The sequence below is a fragment of the Ruditapes philippinarum genome, unplaced genomic scaffold, assembly GCF_026571515.1.
Source record: "Ruditapes philippinarum isolate M1 unplaced genomic scaffold, ASM2657151v2 ctg7033_1_1_1_1, whole genome shotgun sequence".
NCBI lineage: Eukaryota > Metazoa > Mollusca > Bivalvia > Venerida > Veneridae > Ruditapes > Ruditapes philippinarum.
In genome coordinates this window covers 1-22,519 of record NW_026856361.1, presented here as the reverse complement: position 1 = coordinate 22,519, position 22,519 = coordinate 1, and the positions used below count along the sequence as shown (strand labels likewise).

The following is a 22,519-nucleotide window of genomic DNA, read 5'->3' as shown; positions in this document are numbered from 1 at the left end:
TAAATGGGGTCAAATAATTTGTAAAAAAATATCTATGACAGGTAGAATTAAGCTGTATATGATTGTCTTTGGATTCTTTAAAAACTATGCAACACATAAAGTAAAAAAATGGGGAAATATTGTGCTGTAAAATAAAATTTGTTTTTTTACTGCCTTATACAACTGTCATGATAAAGATGAAACTCACAGTTCTTTATATAATATATTTCTTCAAGATATCATTTGAAGAGAGATTTGAAGTTTATACTTTTACTTTCTTTAGTTTTAGGGGATTGCCACTTGTATATAAGCTTTACTCCAAGGTATTATAAATTATAGAAAATGTGTTCTTCTTGAGAATTGTAGAAATAGTTGTAACCCATTGTGTTCAAAATCATAGTCTTCATGCTTTACCTTCTTGTGTTCCTATATGTTAATGTATTTTACATATATTTCATATATGTTGGCCCTTGCATGTGTTCCTTTCAGTTGTGGTTCTACTCAGCTTCCCGTCTTTGCTTGAGGCTTTCCTTCACCAGAAAAGTGGCCATATGACTTATGTTGTGTTGGTGCTACATAAAACCCAACATAAATTATACATGTACTTTCATTTCTCATTTGTGCTCTAAATGCCCTTTCATAACATACATGCTAATCATGTTACGACTAAGAACCTGAAGCCATTGTGTTCTAAACCTATGGTACTTCAGATTTGTGTTTCAAAAATAGAATAAATGTTTGCTGATTTAAATAGGCAACAGTTGATTTTATTATTTGTTTTAATAATGTTACAAGTGTCTTACCATATTTGTTCTAAGATTAATCTACCTTATCACTGAAGTGTTCATTATAATTTTTACTTTTACTTATGTTAATTTCTTGATGTATATTTTTATACAAAGGACAATAAATTCTCCTTTCATTTAAGAAGCTTTGTTATACTTTAATGACATTATTTCTTTACAGTAAAATTACACTTCCCACAGGATATAGCCTGAAAAAGAAGAGTACCGCCAGCTGTAAACTGACGTCCCATATACATAATGAACTCTAACCCATACTCTTTCCCCTTGATTACATCTCACAATGGCAGAATTAAAGCCCTGATCATAACCGTCACTACCAGTAGCTCCTTGTCAATGTTGTGCCATCCATGACGATTTCAGTCTGCATATATTGATACTGCATACAGTTTACAGCTGATTGGAACAAGTATATCCCATTGACCGGACATATGAATGCATGCAGAACTGGATCATACGCATTACCTTCTTTTAGCGAAACGTCATCAAATGGAATTGTCTGCTCTTTTTCCAGTCCGGAAACGTGATCGGATAAGAAGACTGAAAAAGCAGGCTTGTGATTTACGACTACACCCAAAAGTCGCTTCGAGAAGGGAAAGTTGGACCCTAAAAATATACAAAAAAGAAATTCAAATTTTATATTTATATGTTCTATTGGTGATTTAGTATCTGATCTTTGATTAGATTTTCTACATTGTCACGAGGGGCAAGATAGACGAGGGGAACTTAAATTGTTTATCCTTGTTACCATTATGGTTGTAGGATAAACAATTTATTATAAACAATGTGTAGATATTTTGACTGACGTTTGTTGCGTTATACAAACTTGGCGTAAACAAAATTTTATTGCATTCGCCAATAAATACAATATTGGTCCTAAACGCATGCAAAGTATTTTTGATGTACATGTATTGAATTTGGATTCAATTTAAACGATTGGACCAATCGTTTAAATTGAATCCAAATTCAAGATGTAATGAAAAAAGGCAATGTTAAGCAAGAATTATGTGCGCCTCTACCGCCTTTTAAATGAACTTTAGCATTGACAAGTTTGTTCAAATAAAAGCCCCGGGGTTTAAACTGGCCCCCGCTCCGGGGGCCTATATACAGGTGAGCCATCATGGCCCTCTTGTTTGTAAGATAGATAATCTCCATGGATGACCTCACTTTTTTAATTACACAAATATAACTAATAAAGGATCGTGTCTTTCATTTTATTTAAGACTGATGCATTCTTTTACTTGGTAACCATACGCCACATGTCATAGAATGACACGTGCTTGCCACATTGAAAGTTCTATTAGCTTTACTTTCTTTTTCATTGTCAAATCAATGTTTCTAAATTTAAATTTGAGTTCTGCTTCAATCAAATGTTATGGGGTGTGTTTGTAGACATGGCTTGGATCGTAGATGAATAGGCACCATTGTCGATTTTGTTAATACTTGCGCTGCAGTAAACGTACTGTGTTTGTATGGGTGGGGATACGACTTAAGGCAGCATACCTCAAAATTCATGCTAATTTTAATAAAATTTTAAAAATGTATTTTGATATATGATATTGTGAAAAAACCAGAAGGAAGCAATTTTCACATTATCAATGGCACTTGCAGCACGCGTAAATTACCAAAAAGAGGTCAAAATATGAAAAATAACCTTTACTTGCGTTAGTAACGCATTAAAAGTATAGTAATAAATCCTGAAAATTCAGTCATTTATCTCATATAACATGCATATTATTACTTGAATCTTGAATCTTTTTACTTTTCTACAAACTTAGTAAATTTCATCTCAAGTTTGCGTTTATTGAAATATTTTAACTTATTTGGAGGCATATAGCTTTAAAAAGTCTCCAAACTATGATATAAGAGATATTTTGCTTTTTGTTGGTTGTGTGCCATTGTCAATAAGATCACAAAAGAATTCGCGACTTTGCATGTTTATTATATACATGTGTAATTACAAACATAAATGTATTTGTTTATTGTACATCCCAAATTAGTAATTAAAAAAGTGATAAGGACATTAAAGTATTTGAAAGAGAGTTATTATGTTTCCCACAGGATGTGTCCAGAAAACGAAGAATATAACTCACTAAACACGCTGGTGCCATAGTGATTGGTTACTCTGACCCACACGTGATCACCTTTATTGCATTGTACAGTTGCAGAATTAAACCCCTGATCATATGCAATACTTCCACCATTTGCATACATTCTACCAACAGATACACCATTTTTTAGGATTTCAGTTTGGATAACTTCTTTGTAAGGACTCATTAAAGCTGATTGAAAGATATATATACCGTTGACTGGACATATGAACGTGTTTGTGATAGCATCATACGCTCGACCTTCGTTTAACAGAACTTGATCGAAGGGAATGGTGTGCTCTTTCCCAAGTTCGGTAGCTACTTGCACTGATACGTGCGCTGTGAAGGCAACACGATGGTTGACAGCTGGATTCAGAAGTCGCTTATGATATATGGTGTCCGATGCTAAAATAAGAAAAAAACCTAAAGCATTATCATGGCATTGCAGTAGATATAAATATATATATATATATTTTTTATATTGTCTATCAAAACTTTTGAAATGATTTCCTATTGAATAAAACTATCTTTATCTGCAAATTAAGTTTATTACCCCTCTCTGAATTTTGAGTAGAAGAACGTCGTGTATTGTCGATGTTGTTAGTTCTCCTTATATCTCCTTGGTTATTGTCAGTATCTGTCATATACTGAGTGCTGTCATATACTGTTTCAGAAACATGGAATCCATTTAGGTTTGCTAGCTTCTCTTCATCAGCACTGTGTTTCATATTATCCCCGTCAAAATTGGTGGTATTCACGTTCAAATCAGTTTCTTCAACGTCTTCAATTGGCTCTTCTTTGTTAGATAAGCGACCGTACATCTCCTTAAACTCTGTAAGTTTTTTTTTCAACGGCATGAAGTTTAGTGTCTGACTTGGCTAACTTTTTCTCATATAATTCTGTGGTTGTTTTAAGATTTCTTCTGCAGCGAGAATTCTTTCTTCCATGTTAGCTACTAGTAATCTCTGTTCATTGGTGGACGCCATTAACTTTTTGTCGTATATCTCCAGTCTCTCCTCGCATGTATTGACCTTCGTCTTTAAATCCTCAAGTTCTGAGACAACCATTTTCAATGCATTCCCATTTGTGGAAGCAGCAGCAATAAGCACTGTGTGAAACCAAATAATGTACCCTACACAAACGAAGTGTACGTGTCTGTTCTCCATGTTTAAGTCGCTTTCATTAAAACCCGTCGGCTTTTAATAATGATGCTAATAGTTATGAGATAAGGACGTGCAGAAAAGTTTATAGGGCGCTCCTAAATATGGGGTTAACCTACATTTTTATCATGTTGACGATCAGGCTTGTTAACATCTTATAATATTTCTTTCTGACCCGTCAAGTCTGATACGGTATGAGAGAACTTAATTGAACCGACTAAAATCCTCGGTCAGTCATTACAGTGATTTCCTGTCTTGGGCAATTTTGATGTACTTATTTCCCCACTGTCTATTTCTTAAAGATGTCTTAAACACTACTGGTTTAGAACAAAACATGGGAATACAATGTTAGACACTTTTATTGAAATATGTGCTTCAACTTAAGTATTAGTGACAAATCACTTAAAAATCAAATGGTTTCAGATTGCAGATTTAATTAAGATCAAGACGGGAACGATTTTGTAATTTTGTCTTTCGATAAGAACTACTCTTTTGAGTGTTGCAAGATTTTGTTCCTAGTTCACACAATATTCGTTTTGAAATGATTCAAATAACTGGTAGACAAAACTGTTGTTGTTCAAGCCATTTGACCAAACCTTTTTCATCTAAATTGGTGTGAACAAAAGCAAAAAAAGCCAGCTGTTGTGTATATTCAGCCCCGTAATAGCACATAAAAATACTTCTAAAGATTTCCTGAAGTAGGGCTTAGGGCTGTCATTGATGGACAATTTTGTATCGATATACCGAAAGACAAATATCGACGATATGTAACAGTAGATACAATGAAAATCCTTTAAATGTGTGTTATAAATTGGGATCATGGTGTAATTCATGTATGTATTAGAGTACAAATACTACAAACTAACAGAAAGCTTCTTTTCTGTTATTTTTGTCACTGACATTTGAAAACAGAGTTTAAAGTTCAAGTTAGCCTAGAAAACTGGAAAAAAGTGACTTCTCTTATTAGGCAAAATTGAGGGGTATATATTTACTAACAGAAATAAATAAATTTTAGCTTGTATCGATATTTGAAAATGTGTATCCATATTGTATCGGATGATGAATATCGATGATATATTGATATCGCGATATTCAATGACAGCCCTAGTTAAACTATGCCTGAGCTATGGTTTACATTGATTTTGGTGTCTCTTTATTGTCAAATTATAACTTTTATTGGTAAAATTTTATTGATTTAATCTTCTTTCCTTCACAGAGTCCTGTACATGGAATCCCATCAATAGTGTCTTTCTTTTCAAAGCAAGCTTCAAAATCATGATTTATGTTAACTGAATGTTGTTAACCATTAAACATTGGTTATAAGCAGAGTTTTATACAGTGGTTCAGTTAGACAAATCTAGAGATGTTCAAGTTCTCAAAATTCAGAATAAAGATGAATGTTGATACAACATTTTTGCTCCAATCATGCAGTGTAACTGAGTGAGGAATATTTTGTGAAACCTAACCTTTTGCATTCCATTTGATTGATTTCTTACTGGGCTTAGTTGTAACTTTATGTTTTATCTGTACTTATTGTTGTTTATTGTTCAAAACAATTCTGTAGTAGAGAATGTAATTCACATTTTGTTGAAATGACAGATATTTTCTTGGCATGTCTACTTACCTTAAAAAGGTCGGCATACCCTTAGTCTTAGTCTCAGAATATAATCATAGGCAAATAAATATTTGTTTCAAAAGTATTCATAATTAATTATTAATGAATGTTTTAAAAGCTTGTTAAGCGACTACAGTTCCCAGTTATATGAATTGTCACACAATATACAGCTGAAAAATTGTTTCAAAATTATTTTATCTCTAAACAAAATACATTAGAATTTATTACTTCAATGCATTTACTGCAGCATGAAATTAATTTTGATACAAAATATAGAATAGAATTTGTTATACAATTAATTTTTAAACTTAATTGAATTTCTGTATTCAACAAAAATTTAGATTGATATATTGATGATTCTAACACACCTGACACTAATTTTCACTACATTAAGAGATTAATTACAAAGCTCTGCAGCTGTACCTCGCGCATTATTCTAAAGTGGCCATATGACTTATGTTGTGTTGGTGCTACATAAATCTCATAAAAAATTATACATGTACTTCCATTTCTCATTTGTGCTCTAAAGGCCCTTTCATAACATACATGCTAATCATGTTACGACTTAGAACTTGTAGCCATTGTGTTCTAAACCTGTGGAACTTCAGATTTGTGTTTCAAAAATAGAATAAATTTTTGCTGATTTAAATAGGCAACAGTTTATTTTATTTTTTTGTTTTAAAGTTACAAGTGTCTTACCATATTGTGTTCTAAGACTAATCTACCTTATCACTGAAGTGTTCATTTAAATATTTACTTATGTTAATTTCTTTATGTATATTTTTAAACAAAGGACAATAAATTCTCCTTTCATTTACAAAGCTTTGTTTTACTTTAATGACTTTATTTGATTACAGTAATATTACACTTCCCACAGGATATAGCCTGAAAAAGAAGAGTACCGCCCGCTGAATACTGCCGTCCCTAATGTATGATGCACTCTAACCCATACCCTTTCCCCTTGATTACATCTCACAATGGCAGAATTAAAGCCCTGATCATACCCGTCACTTCCCGTAGCTCCTCCAGAATATATTCTAGTTAGACTTGTCCCATCCTTGACGATTCCAGTCTGAATATTTTGATTATGATTACACATAACGCCTGATAGGAACATGTATATCCCATTGACAGGACATATGAATGCATGCAGAACTGGTTCATACGCATTACCTTCATTTAGCAAAACATCATCAAATGGAATTGTTTGCTCTTTTCCCAGTCCAGATACGTGATCGGATAAAAAGGCTGAAAAAGCAGGCTTGTGATTTACGACTACACCCAAAAGTGGCTTCGAGAAGGGAAAGTTGGACCCTAAAAATATACAAAAAAGAAATTCAAATCTTATATTTATATGTTCTGTTGTTGATATAGTATCTGATCTTTGATTTGTCACGAGGGGTTTGACAGAAAAGCAAGATAGACGAGGGGAACTTAAATTGCTTATCCTGTTACCATTATGGTTGTAGGATAAACAATTTATTATAAACAATGTGTAGATATTTTGACTGACGTTTGTTGCGTTATACAAACTTGGCGTAAACAAAATTTATTGCATTCGCCAATAAATACAATATTGGTCCTAAACGCATGCAAAGTATTTTTGATGTATTAAATTTGGATTCAATTAAAACGATTGGTCCTCAAGATATAATAAAAAAAGGCAATGTTATGCAAGAACTATGTGCGCCTCAACCGCCTTTTAAATGAACTTTAGCATTGACAAGGTTCAAAACATAAATCTTACTTGTTTACGTGTTTATTGGGGTTCTTTTTCTCCTCAAAATCGGGATGAAAACGCTATAATACGATAATGAAAATACGATGGTACAATCGTAAAATGGTGACGTAATACTGCATTATCCCATCTTGCGTCCACCATTTTCCCATCGAATTTTGCCGTCATGTTATACTATTGCGATTCACCATTTCACCACCGTGCCATCGTATTTTCATCATAGAAACTCAATTTGAATATACATGTATAAATGGTTTCTTACCTGTCTCTATTTTTCGACTAGGTGATCGTCGTGTTTCAGCGATATTGTAAAAGTCATCTCTTTGAGTGTTGGTTTTATTGTCGGTTTCATCCCCATATTTTTCTTCGAGGATACCAAATATCTTTGCATTAGATATCTTCTCCCTGATCGGATTATGTGGCAGTAGTATTCTCAAACTATTGGCTGCTTCCTTGACCGATTCAATGTAACCATCTTTGAAACTAAAGCCTGCGATCAACTTCTCTATATGTGCTAAGCGGTCATGTAGCTCTTCAACGACGTTTAGTTTGATTTCTGCTCCACGAAGTTTACTCTCTGTCTGAGCTAACTTTTTCTCATAAATATTTTCGGTTATTCTCTCTGTAGCGAGAAGTCTTTCCTCCATGTGAGCCAATCTCTGTTCATTTGTGGACGCTCTCAGCGTGTAGTCATTTTTGTGAACCTCCACTATCGTCAGTCTTTCCTCGCATGTGCTGATCTTCTCCTTTAATTCTTCAAGTTCAGAGAGAACTCTAGTCAATTTATCTCTATCTGTGGTGGCAGCAGAAGCAGCTAGCTGTGTGTTAAACAAAATGATATAACCAAACAAAACTAAGTGTACGTTTTTGGTAGTCATGCTTAGGTCGTTTTCATTCCGACTAGTGGCTTTTTATGATATCGCAAAAGAACTCGTTGACACTTGACAGTGCTTCTTAATATGGTGTTAACCTACATTTTTATCATATTGTAAATTATGCTTATTATCAATTTGTTAATGACACATGGTCTTGATCAGAAAGGAAAACTACGTTGAATGATGCTTATGGGGGAAGACCAAGTTGAAGTTGTGGTGGTAGTGCTAGTTTACACTCTGGATTACGACAGAGAGCCATGTTGAATTTACCCGAGCATAGTTCAGCCACCGCATCGTGCCTGGGTAAGGTGTCAAACCGTTTACGAGCACTAGTTGCCTTCACTTTAACAAGGAACTGATAACTTCTGTACATGCTAGGGCAAAGGTACTGTGTGAATGACCGTAGAAAATATTTCATGATCAAACACAACGAAAGTGACCTGCGCGGTGCCTTTCTTACATGAATTTTTAATCAATACAATATAATACTAAACTTGAGTATTTGCATACGTTTCCTTGTGTACATTTCTTGCGAACTAAATTATGAATTTGAAGGGAGTTACGGCAAAATGTAAACTTATTTTTACTTGCACCTGTTGATTCACTATATATACATATACTCTTGGACTGGCATAATATCACATTAGCACGTTTTGCTTGAGACACGTTCTTCAAAACCAATGGTTTTCACACCAATTTCATTTTGGATCGGGATTTTATCAGTTTGTCTCCAATAAGATTAACGTGGAATCAGATGTTTGACTCTAGTGACTGGGATTGATAAACTAGTGAAACTAAATACATAATTTGGAATATTTCACACAGCACAATTTGCATATTGAAAAGAAATCATTAGTGTAGCATTTTAGGTCTTAATTTCTTTGGGCTATACTTTTTGAAGTCAAATAACGATTTATTTTCTTTCGACATTTTAGTAGCATTTTCAACGACTGTTTAAGAGTCAAAATCTGTGTATCAGGTGTAATTTAAAGGTTTCAGTTTTAATTTAAAATGTTCTGTAGAACTAAAGGCATACCTTTTCATTAAACATGACTGCATTATCTTTTTTCTTTAACTTTGTTATGGTGGAAGAAATTAAATGTTTCGTCCATATACTATACTGTTTTTATACGCCCGTTTGAAAAACTGGTGTGCGTAAAATTCAGGTCCCTGTCGCCTAGGTCAAGGTCACAAATAGAGGTCAAAGTTCAGGTAAAAATATGAAGACTTGTATAAGGACCATTTAGTCATCATTTATTTAGGGATTGTAACACAAATGGTCATTATCATTACTAAGGCTGAGACACATGTAATTTAGATCAATATATGCAATGTCAAGGTCACAAAAGATGATGAAATATACAATGTACTAATTTTGTCCGGATATTATATTGCCCAGAGGATATCTCCTATATGCATATCTATAATGCCCACATCTCTGTCAAAAGCTTTTGTGATGTAATTTAGATCAATATATGCAATGTCAAGGTCACAAAAGATGATGAAATATACAATGTACTAATTTTGTCCGGATATTATATTGCCCAGATCATATCTCCTATATGCATATCTATAATGCCCACATCTCTGTCAAAAGCTTTTGTGACGGGCATATTTTGCGACAACGTTGCCCTTGTTAACTTAGAAAATATACCTAGAGATGGACCAAAGTGGCTATTGCTTTATTGTTAATGAATGAATTGTCTTCATGCTTGGACATTACAATCCTTTGGAATGTTCCTTTAAGATGACCAGACTAACCTTGAATGTAAGCCATAACTGACCTTGACCTTTAATGTCAAATTACTAAATTTTGCCAATGCTTGGGTATAAAACATTATCTAGTGGACAGCGACAAAGTTTGATCAAATTATAGCCTTGGGGTCATTATATGCATTGCCCTGGGATCGGGTGTACTAAGCACTCGGATACGTTGTTTACAAACAACACAGTTTTCACAATTTTCATGATAAAATGCTTAAATTTATAGCTTGCAATAACCACCACCGCCTCTTAATCAAACCGAACCAGCACTACTTTCAATTATATTTTAATTGTGGCGTTCTTTAGTGACTGCGCTATTCTTTCTATACCGTTGTCAAAACAATGTTTCTAAATTTAAATTGAATTCTGCTTTAATTAAATGTTAGGGGTGTGTTTGTAGGCATAGCATGAACCGTAGCTTGAAATTATTTATGAATAGGCACCATTGTCGATTTTATTGATACTTGCACTGCAGTTAACGCACTGTGCGTATATGGGTCGGGATACGACTTAAAGCAGCATGCCTCCAGATTCATGCTAATTTTCGTGAAGTTTTGAAAATGTATTTTAATGTATGATATTGTGAAATAACCAATTATCAATTGCACTTGAAAACACATAAATTATCAAAAAAGGGCCAAAGTATGAAAAATAACCCTTACTGCGTTAGTAACGCTGTAGAAATACAGTTATAAATCCTGAAAATTCAGTCATTAATCGCATATAATATGTTAACTTTTACTTGAATCTTGAATCTTTTTACTTTTCTACAATCTTAGTTAATTTCTTCTCAAGTTGCGTTTATTGAAATATTTTAACTTATCTGGTAAAAGGTCTCCAAACTATGATATAAGAGATATTTTTCTTCATAGTGCTCAGTTTTGTTGGTTTTGTGTCATTGCCAATAAAAATCACAAGATAATTAGCGACTTTGATTGTTTATTTTATACATGGTAATTCCAAACATACATGTATTTGTTTATTGTACATTTCAAATTACTAATTGAAAAAAAAGTGATAAGGACATTAAAGTAATTGAAAGAGAGTTTTATGTTTCCCACAGGATGTGTCCAGAAAACGAAGAAAATAAATCATTGAGCACGCTGGTGCCATAATGATTGTGTACTCTGACCCACACGTGATCACCTTTATTGCATTGTACAGTTGCAGAATTAAACCCTTGGTCAAATCCATAACTTGCACCGTTCGCATACATTCTACCAATAGGCATACCATTTTTTACGATTTCAGTTTGGATAAGTGTCCTGTAACTCATTAAAGCTGATTGAAAGTTGTATATCCCGTTGACTGGACATATGAACGTGCTTGTGATAGCGTCATATGCTTGACCTTCGTTTAACAGAACTTGATTGAAGGGAATGGTGTGCTCTTTCCCAAGTTCGGTAACTAGGAGCACTGATAAGTGCGCTGTGAAGGCAACACGATGGTTGACAGCTGGATTCAGAAGTCGCTTATGATATATGGTATGCGATGCTAAAATGAAAAAAAAAGCCCTATTGCATTATCATGACATTACTGTATACATGTTTTTAAAATCATGTATATATTTGTATTGTATGTTGTTGTTGAACACTAATGATTTAAATTATGATTAAATAGATCTTTTCAAAACGATCTTTATCTACTTATTAAGTTTCTTACCCCTTTCTGATTTTTGAGTAGATGAGCGTCGTGTATTGCCGATGTTGTTAGTTTCCCTTATATTTCCGTGGTTATTGTCAGTATCTGTCAACAGAGATTCCCCTAAAGTGCTGTCATATACTGTTTCAGAAACATGGAACCCATTTAGGTATGCTAACTTCTCTTCATCAGCACTGTGTTTCATATTTTCCCCGTCAAAATCGGTGGTATTCACGTTCAAATCAGTTTCTTCAACGTCTTCGATTGGCTCTCCTTTGTTAGATAAGCGACCGTACATCTCCTCAAATACTGTAAGTTTTCTTTCAACGGCACGGAGTTTACTGTCTGATTTGGCTAACTTTTTCTCATATAATTTTTCGGTTGTTTTAAGATTTTCCTCTGCAGCTAGAAGCCTTTCTTCCATGTTGGCTACTAATAATCTCTGTTCATTGGTGGCCGCCATTAGCTTGTTGTCTTGTATCACCAGTCTCTCCTCGCATGTATTGACCTTCATCTTTAAATCTTCAAGTTCTGAGAGAACTATTTTCAATGTATCCCCATTTGTGGAAGCAGCAGCAATAAGCAGTGTGTGAAACAAAATAATGTATCCTACACAAACTAAGTGTACGTGTCTGATCTCCATGTTTAAGTCGCTTTCATTAACATTCGACGGCTTTTTATAATGATACAAATATTTATGAGATAAGGACTTGCGGAAAAGTTTATAGGGCACTCCTAAATATGGGTTTAACCTACATTTTTCATCATGTTGACACTCAGACTTGTTAACATTTTGTAATATTTCTTTCTGACGCGTGTCAAGTCTTTGATATGGTATGAGAGAACTTAATTGAACCGACTAGAAGCCTCGGTCGGTCATTACAGTGATTTCCTGTCTTGGGAAACTTTGATGTACTTATTTCCCCAATTTCTATTTCTTAAAGATATCTTAAACACTACTGGTTTAGAACAAAACATAGGAATTCAATGTTAGACACTTTTTATTGAAATATGTGCTACAACTTCAGCATAAGTGACAAATCACTTAAAAATCAAACGGTTTCAGATTGCAGATTTAATTAAGATCAAAACAGGAACGATTTTGTAATTTTGTCTTTCGATAAGAACTACTCTTTGGTGTCAGAATGTTTTGAGTGCTGCAAGATTTTATTCCTAGTTCACACTTTTTCACCAAATTGCTGGAACAAAAGCAAAAAAATCCAGATGTTGGGTTTATTCAGCCCCGTAATAGCACATAACAATACTTCTAAAGATTTCCCGAAGTAAGTTATTTCCGTACAAGACTATTTTTGTTAAGTCAAAAGACGGTACTTGTATGTATGTAATCTAGGCTTAATGAGGGTCCATTCGCCCTTTTAGGCACCGAGAGTACTGATCCCTGACATGTCGCCATTCATGCCCTTAAATAGAGAATAACATGCTACTGTCTTTTGATATCAATTTTATCAGGCGAGGCTGATATGGGCTAGAAAGGGCGAGGCTTGCCGAGCCCTTTCTGCCCATATCAGCCGAGCCTGATAAAATTGATATCAAAAGACAGTAGCATGTTTTTCTATTTATCTTGTAACACATAATAACTGTCAAAATAACAAAATAATCTACTTTTAAATAGCGAATTTCGTTAAAAAGGGGGATTTTTGTTCAAAGAAATAATTCTTGACAAACAAATTCCTACGCTCCTGAAACTTAAAATTTGTAAATGGCGGCCATTTTTTCTTTCGGCTCGAATAAGAGATACAAAAGAATGTAGGCCTAATACGATAAAATTCTTACCTTTAATTTAAACATTGATCCAAAAATCCACTTAGAATCACATAAACAAAATTTTACTGCAATTTTTGTCTTGAATTGTCAAATTCAAAAGTTCATGATATTTTCAATCAAAGAATTCAAATCGGCAATCAAACACAAGCTACACAACCATGCGTCTTGTTTTTTAAACGAAACAATTTCTTCACTTATTAAATAATAATCCGCCGAAATAAAGTAAACATTTACAAGTTCTCAAAGACAATCGTCTAGCCGGTTTGTTATGATTACATGTATAGTATGACGTGAACATCGATGATGTCATTTGCAATATAAATTATGACGTCACTTCATTATTTGGTGCTAAAACTATTCGCTATCTAATTTATTCGTAATTGAAATCGAAATAATAAATAAATAAATATCTCACCTTGATTCAAGACTTGTAAGGGTATGAGATTACATTGTAGAATTCACATGCTGATGAAAATGAGAATATAAGCAATTGAAAAAAGTACGTTAAAATGGGCGGGGCTTATTTTTGATATCAGGTTACTGACCTGATATCAAAAATAATTATCAGGCAAGTGTTATCGGGCAGTTACCATAGTAGTTGCATGATAAATGTTACTATCAATCAAAAGGTGACCTATAAATTTTGAATTCAGCAATTTACTGAATGATACCAAATATGTATGCAAGTCGATTTTTGTGATGATACAATTTTTATGCACGGGAGGCCAATGAGACCATTATAGACGGTACTTGTTTTACATTCCGTAAATATTTTCACAAATTACTATAGAATCATGGCCGTAAATATTTGCATCAACCATGACCCCTAGTTTTTTTTATATATATTCAGCATTTACTTCTAGTATATTATTAAATAAAATTATCATATTGTTTAATAAATAGAGGATATTGAATGAAAGTAAGTTTAATACTGAATAAAATTATCTTATGCGATTCTCGGGCAAGCATATTATGACTGTAATCAACGAGTTCTATAAATTCAGTAATGAATTAACACGAATTTAATATTCTATTTATCACATAAAAAATAATAATCGTTTGAAGTGAAAAACAACATTTTTTGATTGACGCGCTGACAGCATAACGTTAACATTATACAAGGGGTGTTCGAAATGTATTGCTTATTAGTTCTCTACCGGTTTACCGGAGGGGACTTTAGGTTTACAGTAAAAACAATATTTTTTTCATGAAAATTTTAAGTTCAAGGGAGGTAATTCTGATAAATTTTTGTTTTTTAAACTCTCCGTCCGTTACTGAAAATATTTTTATGAAACTTGATATATGGATAGATGGCAGTATGGAGATTATGCACGTCTTTTTCTTTTCTTCCTATGTTCAAAATTCTGGTTGCTATGGCAACAAATATACTGAAAATATGGCAAATTTTACACATAACCTGGATCCCGCGATAACGCAAAAAGTACTGAAAATATTTTTATGAAACTTGATATATGGATAGATGGCAGTATGGAGATTATGCACGTCTTTTTCTTTTTTGCCTATGCTGAAAATTCTGGTTGCTATGGCAACAAATAGACTGAAAATATGGCAAATTTTACACATAACATGGATCCAGTGATAACGCAAAAAGTACTGAAAATATTTTTATGAAACTTGACATATGGGTAGATGGCAGTCTGGAAATTATGCACATCCTTTTCTTATCTTCCTATGTTGAAAAATCTGGTTGCTATGGCTACAAATAGACTGAATGTCAAGATTTCTGATTCTAGTTTTTAAGTTTTTTCACTATAAGTTCTTTATTTCTTAAGGTATTTTCTTCAAACTTTAAATATAAGTTGCTAGTCATCAACCGCATCATATGTGACAAAGTTTACAACTCTAGCACATAATTTATCAGAATTACCTCCCTTGAACTTAAAATTTTCATGAAAAAATATTTTTTTTTAATAACTTCTTTTTTTCTGAATGTATCTACTTTAAACTTCATATATATGTTTCTTATTATCACTCAACATTTGTGAAAAAGTTCAATACTCTAGCAAGACTATTTCCAGAATTATGCCCCTTTTGAACTTAGACTTTTTTCCGAGAAATTGGTAATTTTTACTCCAACTTCTCCAATCATGATTGGATTTTCTTCAAACTCCCACATCATACTAATATGACAAGGTTTATAAATCTAGCATCCATATTTCCAGAATTATCTCCTCCTTAAACTTTTAATTTTTCTTATTCGTTCTTTTAACTTTCATTTACTTCAAATTCAAAATAAACATTCATTATTCATACCTTCATTACTAATTGTTCTTTGTTACACTCACATCATGTATGACATCTTGCATCTTTATTTCAAGAGTTATCTCCTTTTTAAAAATTTTGCTTTTAAAAATGTTGTATTTTGACAACAGGGATGTTTAAAAAATAACTGTAGAGTGTCCTTCAGTCCGTCTGTCTGTACATAAAAACTGTTTCCTGTGATCACTTTTAAAGAACTTTTTCAACAAATTTACTTAAAATAGAAACATAGGTGAATGGCCCTTCAGAATGTTGCTGGGGTTCTAACCGGTAGGGGACTTATGGATTGCTTGCAATACTATGATAATTGCTTGTTTCTATCTGGAGACTTCAAATTTCAAGTTAGCTCAAAAGTGTTCATTTCATGCCCCCGAAGTATACCCAGTGGCTAGAAATGCAATGTTTCAGCCGATATATCCACTTCTTTAAGGCGTCACGGTACGCTAATTTGGGAACAGTAATAAGGTACTGATAAATGGCAGATCCAAGTGCCTGTCGGGACTTGTATTTCCGCCCAGCAAGAAAGGATTTCAATTTCGAAAACAAATTGAAATCACATGGGGCAAGGTCTGGAGAATACGGGGGTGAGGCAAAACAGTTACTTTTTCTTTTTTCAAAAACGCCGAAACTATTGCGGATGTATGAGCATGGGGGCATTGTCATGTAGAAGACAGATATGCTTAAAACCAGCGACAGGGCGTCGTTTCTTATAATACTTTTTCAGTTTCTTAAGAACTACGTCTTTGTAGTACTTCCCAGTGATACTTTTGCCCTTTTTCACCGGCACTTTTATTCGACACCTGCACCAGAGAAGAAAATTGCATACAAAACCTTCTTTGCATTCAAAGACCATTTGGCAATTAGCGGGCGTTTCTTGTGTTTAGAGGCCTAGATTTTGTTGCTAACTTTTCCGACGGGCTCAAAATAATGGACCCAAGTTTCATCTCCTGTGACGACATTGGCAAACTGTTTTTTGTCATATTTTGGAAACATTTGAAGCAGCTTTTTGTCCACCTTAACCTGTTGCCTCTTTTGCTCATCGGTCAACAGATGTCGCACCCATCTGGCAGAAATCTTTCTGACTTTCAAATGCTTCTTCAAAATAAAGTGAACCGTTGATAGTGATATGCCTACCTTTCGTGCAATATCAAGAATTGTAAATCTGGCATCTCCTTCAATGATATCCTTTATTTTGGAAACGATTTCGTTACGAGATGCAGATTTTGCCTACCTGATTTTGGTGCATTTTTGATGCACTCTACACCAGACTCAAATTTCTTTCTGTGTCATAAGACACACAAGAAGGCCCATAAGCAGTAGAGAGTTCAGTCATCAACTGCTTCAAAGAGCAACCCAGTTTTGAGCGAGCTTTGATGTAAGCCCGTATTTCATCTATTTTGTCGACGCTTCTACCAACTATTCTTACTACAGTGGTCAATGACTGCGTGTATTTAAATGTCTAACACGTAGTCTTACATGTACATTAATACACCGTTGTAAAGGTATTGAATTACCCTATACAAGTATGTATTGGTTTTTATCGTGTCCCACATGGATCACGAGGACAATAAGCAATTCTTTTCGAACACCCCTTAAATAAAAGGCAATCGCAACTCAACTTTTCGGTCATTTTCGTCAGTCTTCAGATAAGGGACTCAAACACAATAGTATGAATATCCAGAACGGATACGATATTTCGGTCTAACCTACGCTAAGAAACTAAACATGTAAACAAATAGTAATTCAATGCTGGAAGTTGTTGACAAGTTTATTTCCAATATATCAAGTAAATGTCAACATAAAATAAGTAAATTCATAGATATAAAAGCGAACAATATATTATTCATATACTGATATGATAGTAAAAATCGAAAATATAAAATGCCATCGTCTGATTTGTTTAAAATTGTACATCAGTGGTTATTTTTAACTTAAAAATGTTTGTCAACATATTTTCCATCATTTTTGTACGAAACTGACTTTATTTTCCTTTGGATATCAAATATATACATTCGTTTTACGTTATGTTATCTTTGTGTCTGTTTACATCTGCAACCACGTGATAGAACTCGTATTGTTTCCGAGGTTGTTATAGATAATAGCCGAGGACGTTCCGATTGACATTTAGCGCGTCTTTAACTGACGTCAGATCAAAATATATGCACGACTTTGCAATACCATTTTACGGATTCGCAAAAGCGGCACGGGTATGTGATAAATGGTATGTATCAGTCATAATGTCATATGCATTTGTGGTGTTGCATTTTTTATTGACCTAAGCACATTTTTGTGTCTATAAATTGTAAATGCGAATAACCTATGTGAATAGATAAAATAAGTTTGCATATGAGCACTGTTAGATCATGTATTGCAACATATTTAAGAGTAAACAGCATTTATACATACACAATTGCAAATATCAATTCGTACACCAAATACTGCTATGCAGTCTCAAATAACGCGTTCACACAAGACAGATGCAATCTTTTGAGTTGATTGCATTCTGTGATCAGCTAAAACTATTCACAACACATCTTTCTATCAAAAGCACGAATCTGGCAATTGTTTTGTTAAGTCAAAAATCTAAAACAGCATTTTAACTTCGTTATGTAAATTAGTCGAACCGACTATACGTATGCTTTATTGGAAGACATTAGCAAAGAATTTGAAATAGAAAACATAAAATTTTGCTGATTAACGTCTTTTAAAGCTTTTTGATATGATAAATTACATGTAGTCATCGTTATTGCTTTTTTGCCCTACTCAGAATGCGCATGCGTGAAATGTAACATTCGTTACTGTTGAAAAATCTTATTGTAAAGGATTTATTGATCAGTAAGTAAAAAAGAATAATCAATTTTTTATAATTACCCATTGTTTCATGCTAATTATGAGATGAACCCTACATGACGTCGGTATGGGCGCCACCATTTTGATATGGACGTCACATCAAGTTACAACTTAAGTCAACGGGAAAAATTATAATTTTAACATTTTGACAATATTACTGACTTTTTGAAAAAAGTGAAAAACATGCCTAGAGATATTGACGTCAGGGTTAACATGACATTAATTTAATTGAATTAATTATTATATTTAATAAAAAAATGAAATATTCAAATCTGGTGGGACAGACTTTAGTGGACAGCTACAACGTTTGATCAAATTATAGCCATGGGGTCAAATTTGCCTTGCCCTGGGATGGGGCGGGGCCTTCCATGTGATTTCCTTACATGCACTAAGTAAAAATCTGTTAATTTTTTGACATACACTATAAATTTTGAACCTTAAGCATGGTTTCTGATATAGAATTGAACTTTTATATATCAGTTGAGATATATTCTGACCTATGTTTTAGTTTTTAGCTCACCTTTCACAAAGTGACAGTGATCGTGTCTTTCAAAATTTCATTTTATATAAGAATCATGCATTCTTTTACTTGGTTACCATACGCCACATGACATGTGCGTGTCACATTGAAAGTTCTATCGATCAACGCCGGATGTTTTTAAATACAAATTTTCACCATTTTCATCATGTTATGCTTAAGCCGGTGCTAGTATATCTGTAGCTTGCAATAACCACTACCACCTCTTTATCAAACCGAGTCAGAACTACTTTCAATTATATTTTAATTGTGGCGTTCTTTAGGGACCGCGCTTTTCTTTCTATTTCATTGTCAAATCAATGTTTCTTAATTTAAGTTTCTAAGTTCTGCCTCAATCAAATGTTAGGAGTGTGTTTGTAGGCATGGCTTGGACCGTTGCTTGAAATTATTCATGAATAGGCACAATTGTCGATTTTGTTAGTACTTGCACTTGCACTGTGCGTGTATGGGTGGTGTTACAACTTTAAGAAGCATGTCTCCAGATTCATGCTAATTTTCACGAAATTTTGAAAATGTATTTTAATGTATGATATTGTGAAATAACCACAGTATCAATTGCACTTGCAACAAACGTAAATTACCAAAAAGGGGCAAAAGTATGAAAAATAACCCTTACTGCTTAGTAACGCAGTAGAAATATAGTTATAAATGCTGAAAATTCAGTCATTAACCGCATATAATATGTAAATAATTACTTGAATCTGGAATCTTTTTACTTTTCTACAATCTAAGTTAATTTCTTCTCAAGTTTGCGTTTATTGAAATATTTTAAATTATCTGGATGCATGTAGCTTTAAAAGGTCTTTAACCTATGATATAAGAGATATTTTGCTTCAGTTTTGTTGGTTTTGTGTCATTGTCAATAAAATCACAAACGAACTCGCGACTTTGCATGTTTATTATATACATGGTAATTCCAAACATACATGTATTTGTTTATTGTAAATTTCAAATTACTAATTGAAAAAAGTGATAAGGACATTAAAGTAATTGAAAGAGAGTATTTATGTTTCCCACAAGATGTGTCCAGAAAACGAAGAAAATAAATCATTTAACACGGTTGTGCCTAAATGACTTTGTACTCTGACCCACACGTGATCACCTTTATTGCATTGTACAGTTGCAGAATTAAACCCTTGGTCAAATCCATTACTTGCACCGTTCGCATACATTCTACCAATAGGCATACCATTTTTTACGATTTCAGTTTGGATACGTTCCTGGTAATTACTCATTAAAGCTGATTGAAATATGTATATCCCGTTCACTGGACATATGAACGTGTTTGTGGTAGCATCATATGCTTGACCTTCGTTTAATAGAACTTGATTGAAGGGAATGGTGTGCTCTTTCCCAAGTTCGGTAGCTATGTCGACTGATAGGTGCGCTGTGAAGGCAACACGATGGTTAACAGCTGGATTCAGAAGTCGCTTATGATACATCGTATGCGATGCTAAAATGAGAAAAAAACCTATTGCATTATCATGGCATTGCTGTAGATATAAATATATATTTATATTTATATTTTATATTGTCTTATCAAAACGTTTGAAATGATTTACGATTGAATAAAACGATCTTTATCTGCAAATTAAGTTTATTACCCCTTTCTGATTTTTGAGTAGATGAACGTCGTGTTTTGTCGATGTTGTTAGCTTCCCTTATATTTCCGTGGTTATTGTCAATATAGTTCAACGGAGATTTTCCTAAAGTGCTGTCATATACTGTTTCAGACACATGGAACCAATTTAGGGATGCTAACTTCTCTTCATCAGCACTGTGTTTTCTATTTTCCCCGTCAAAATCGATGGTATCCACGTTCAAATCAGTTTCTTCAACGTCTTCGATTGGCTCTCCTTTGTTAGTTAAGCGACCGTACATCTCCTCAAACACTGTAAGTTTTCTTTCGACGGCACGGAGTTTACTGTCTGACTTGGCTAACTTTTTCTCATATAATTCTGCGGTAGTTTTAAGATTTTCCTCTGCAGCGAGAAGTCTTTCTTCCATGTTAGCTACTAGTAATCTCTGTTCATTGGTGACCGCCATTAGCTTGTGGTCGTTGATGACCATTCTCTCCTCGCATGTGTTGACCTTCATCTTTAAATCTTCTAATTCTGAGAGAACTATTTTCAATGTATCCCCATTTGTGGAAGCTGCAGCAGTAAACAGTGTGTAAAACCAAATAATGTATCCTACACAAACTAAGTTTACGTGTCTGATCTCCATGTTTAAGTCGCTATCATTAAAATCCGTCGGCTTTTTATAATGATACAAATAGTTATGAGATAAGGACTTGTGGAAAAGTTTATAGGGCACTCCTAAATATGGCTTTAACCTACAGTTTTTATAATGTTGACGATCAGGCTTGTTAACATTTTGTAATATTTCTGTCTGACGCGTGTCAAGTCTTTGATACGGTGTGAGAGAACTTATTAAACCGACTAATAGCCTAGGTTGGTCATTACAGTGAATTCCAGTCTTGGACAATTTTGATGTATATTTCCCCACTGCTCATTTCTTAAAGATATCTTAAACACTACTAGTTTGGAACAAAACATGGCAATACAATGTAAAGACACTTTTTATTGAAAAAGGTGTGCAATCCCCTTGCATTAGTGACAAATCCATTGAAAATCAAAGGGCTTCAGATTGTAGTTTCAATTAAGATCAAAATGGGGATGATTTCGTTATTTTGTCTTTCGATAAGAACTTTGATAAGAACTACTCCTTGGTATCAAAATGTTTTGAGTTCTGAAAGATTTTGACCCTAGTTAACTGAGATTTAAAACAAAGAATCTTTCACAATATTTGTTTTAAGATGATTCAGGTCAATAGTAGACGAAACTGTTGTTGACCCAGCCATGTGATCAAACATTTTTCATATAAATCATGTAATTAACATGTAAATTATTACCTGTACTTGTCTTAAAATCTAAGTACATGTACATATCCTTAATGTTGATTTTCTGCAGCTTTAATGAATGCAGAAAATAATCCAAACGTTGTAAGTATTCAGTCAAGTAAAAAGCACATGAAAAAATGAGCCGCGTCACGACAAAACCAACATAATAGGTTTGCGACCAGCATGGATCCAGACCAGCCTGCGCATCCGCGCAGTCTGATCAGGATCCATGCTGTTCGCTATCAGTTTCTCTACTTGTTATAGGGTTTGTAAGCGAACAGCATGGATCCTGATCAGACTGCGCGGATGCGCAGGCTGGTCTGGATTCATGCTGGTCGCAAACGCACTATGTTGGTTTTGTCGTGACGCGGCTCAAATAGTTCTTAAATTTCCACACAGGATTATTTTTGTGAAGTCAAATGAGTTACTTGTTTACATATTTTCACAAATTGCTATTAAGTAATGACTGTACAATGCCAAGCGTTATTAAAGGGTTTAA

General features: G+C 33.9%; 2 protein-coding genes across 2 annotated transcripts; both read right to left on the bottom strand.

The window, feature by feature from the left end:
* Positions 1-480: 480 nt before the first annotated feature.
* LOC132746285 (uncharacterized) lies at positions 481-12,341 on the bottom strand. The gene is made up of 4 exons (XM_060735391.1): positions 11,687-12,341; positions 2,876-3,277; positions 1,248-1,388; positions 481-551 (listed from the first exon to the last, which is right to left on the bottom strand). The coding sequence occupies exons 1-4, from the start codon at positions 12,306-12,308 to the stop codon at positions 481-483; spliced, it is 1,236 nt and encodes a 411-aa protein (XP_060591374.1). The 5' UTR covers positions 12,309-12,341.
* Positions 12,342-20,001: 7,660 nt separating this feature from the next.
* LOC132746282 (uncharacterized) lies at positions 20,002-21,377 on the bottom strand. The gene is made up of 2 exons (XM_060735389.1): positions 20,723-21,377; positions 20,002-20,571 (listed from the first exon to the last, which is right to left on the bottom strand). The coding sequence occupies exons 1-2, from the start codon at positions 21,342-21,344 to the stop codon at positions 20,123-20,125; spliced, it is 1,071 nt and encodes a 356-aa protein (XP_060591372.1). The 5' UTR covers positions 21,345-21,377; the 3' UTR covers positions 20,002-20,122.
* Positions 21,378-22,519: the final 1,142 nt, after the last annotated feature.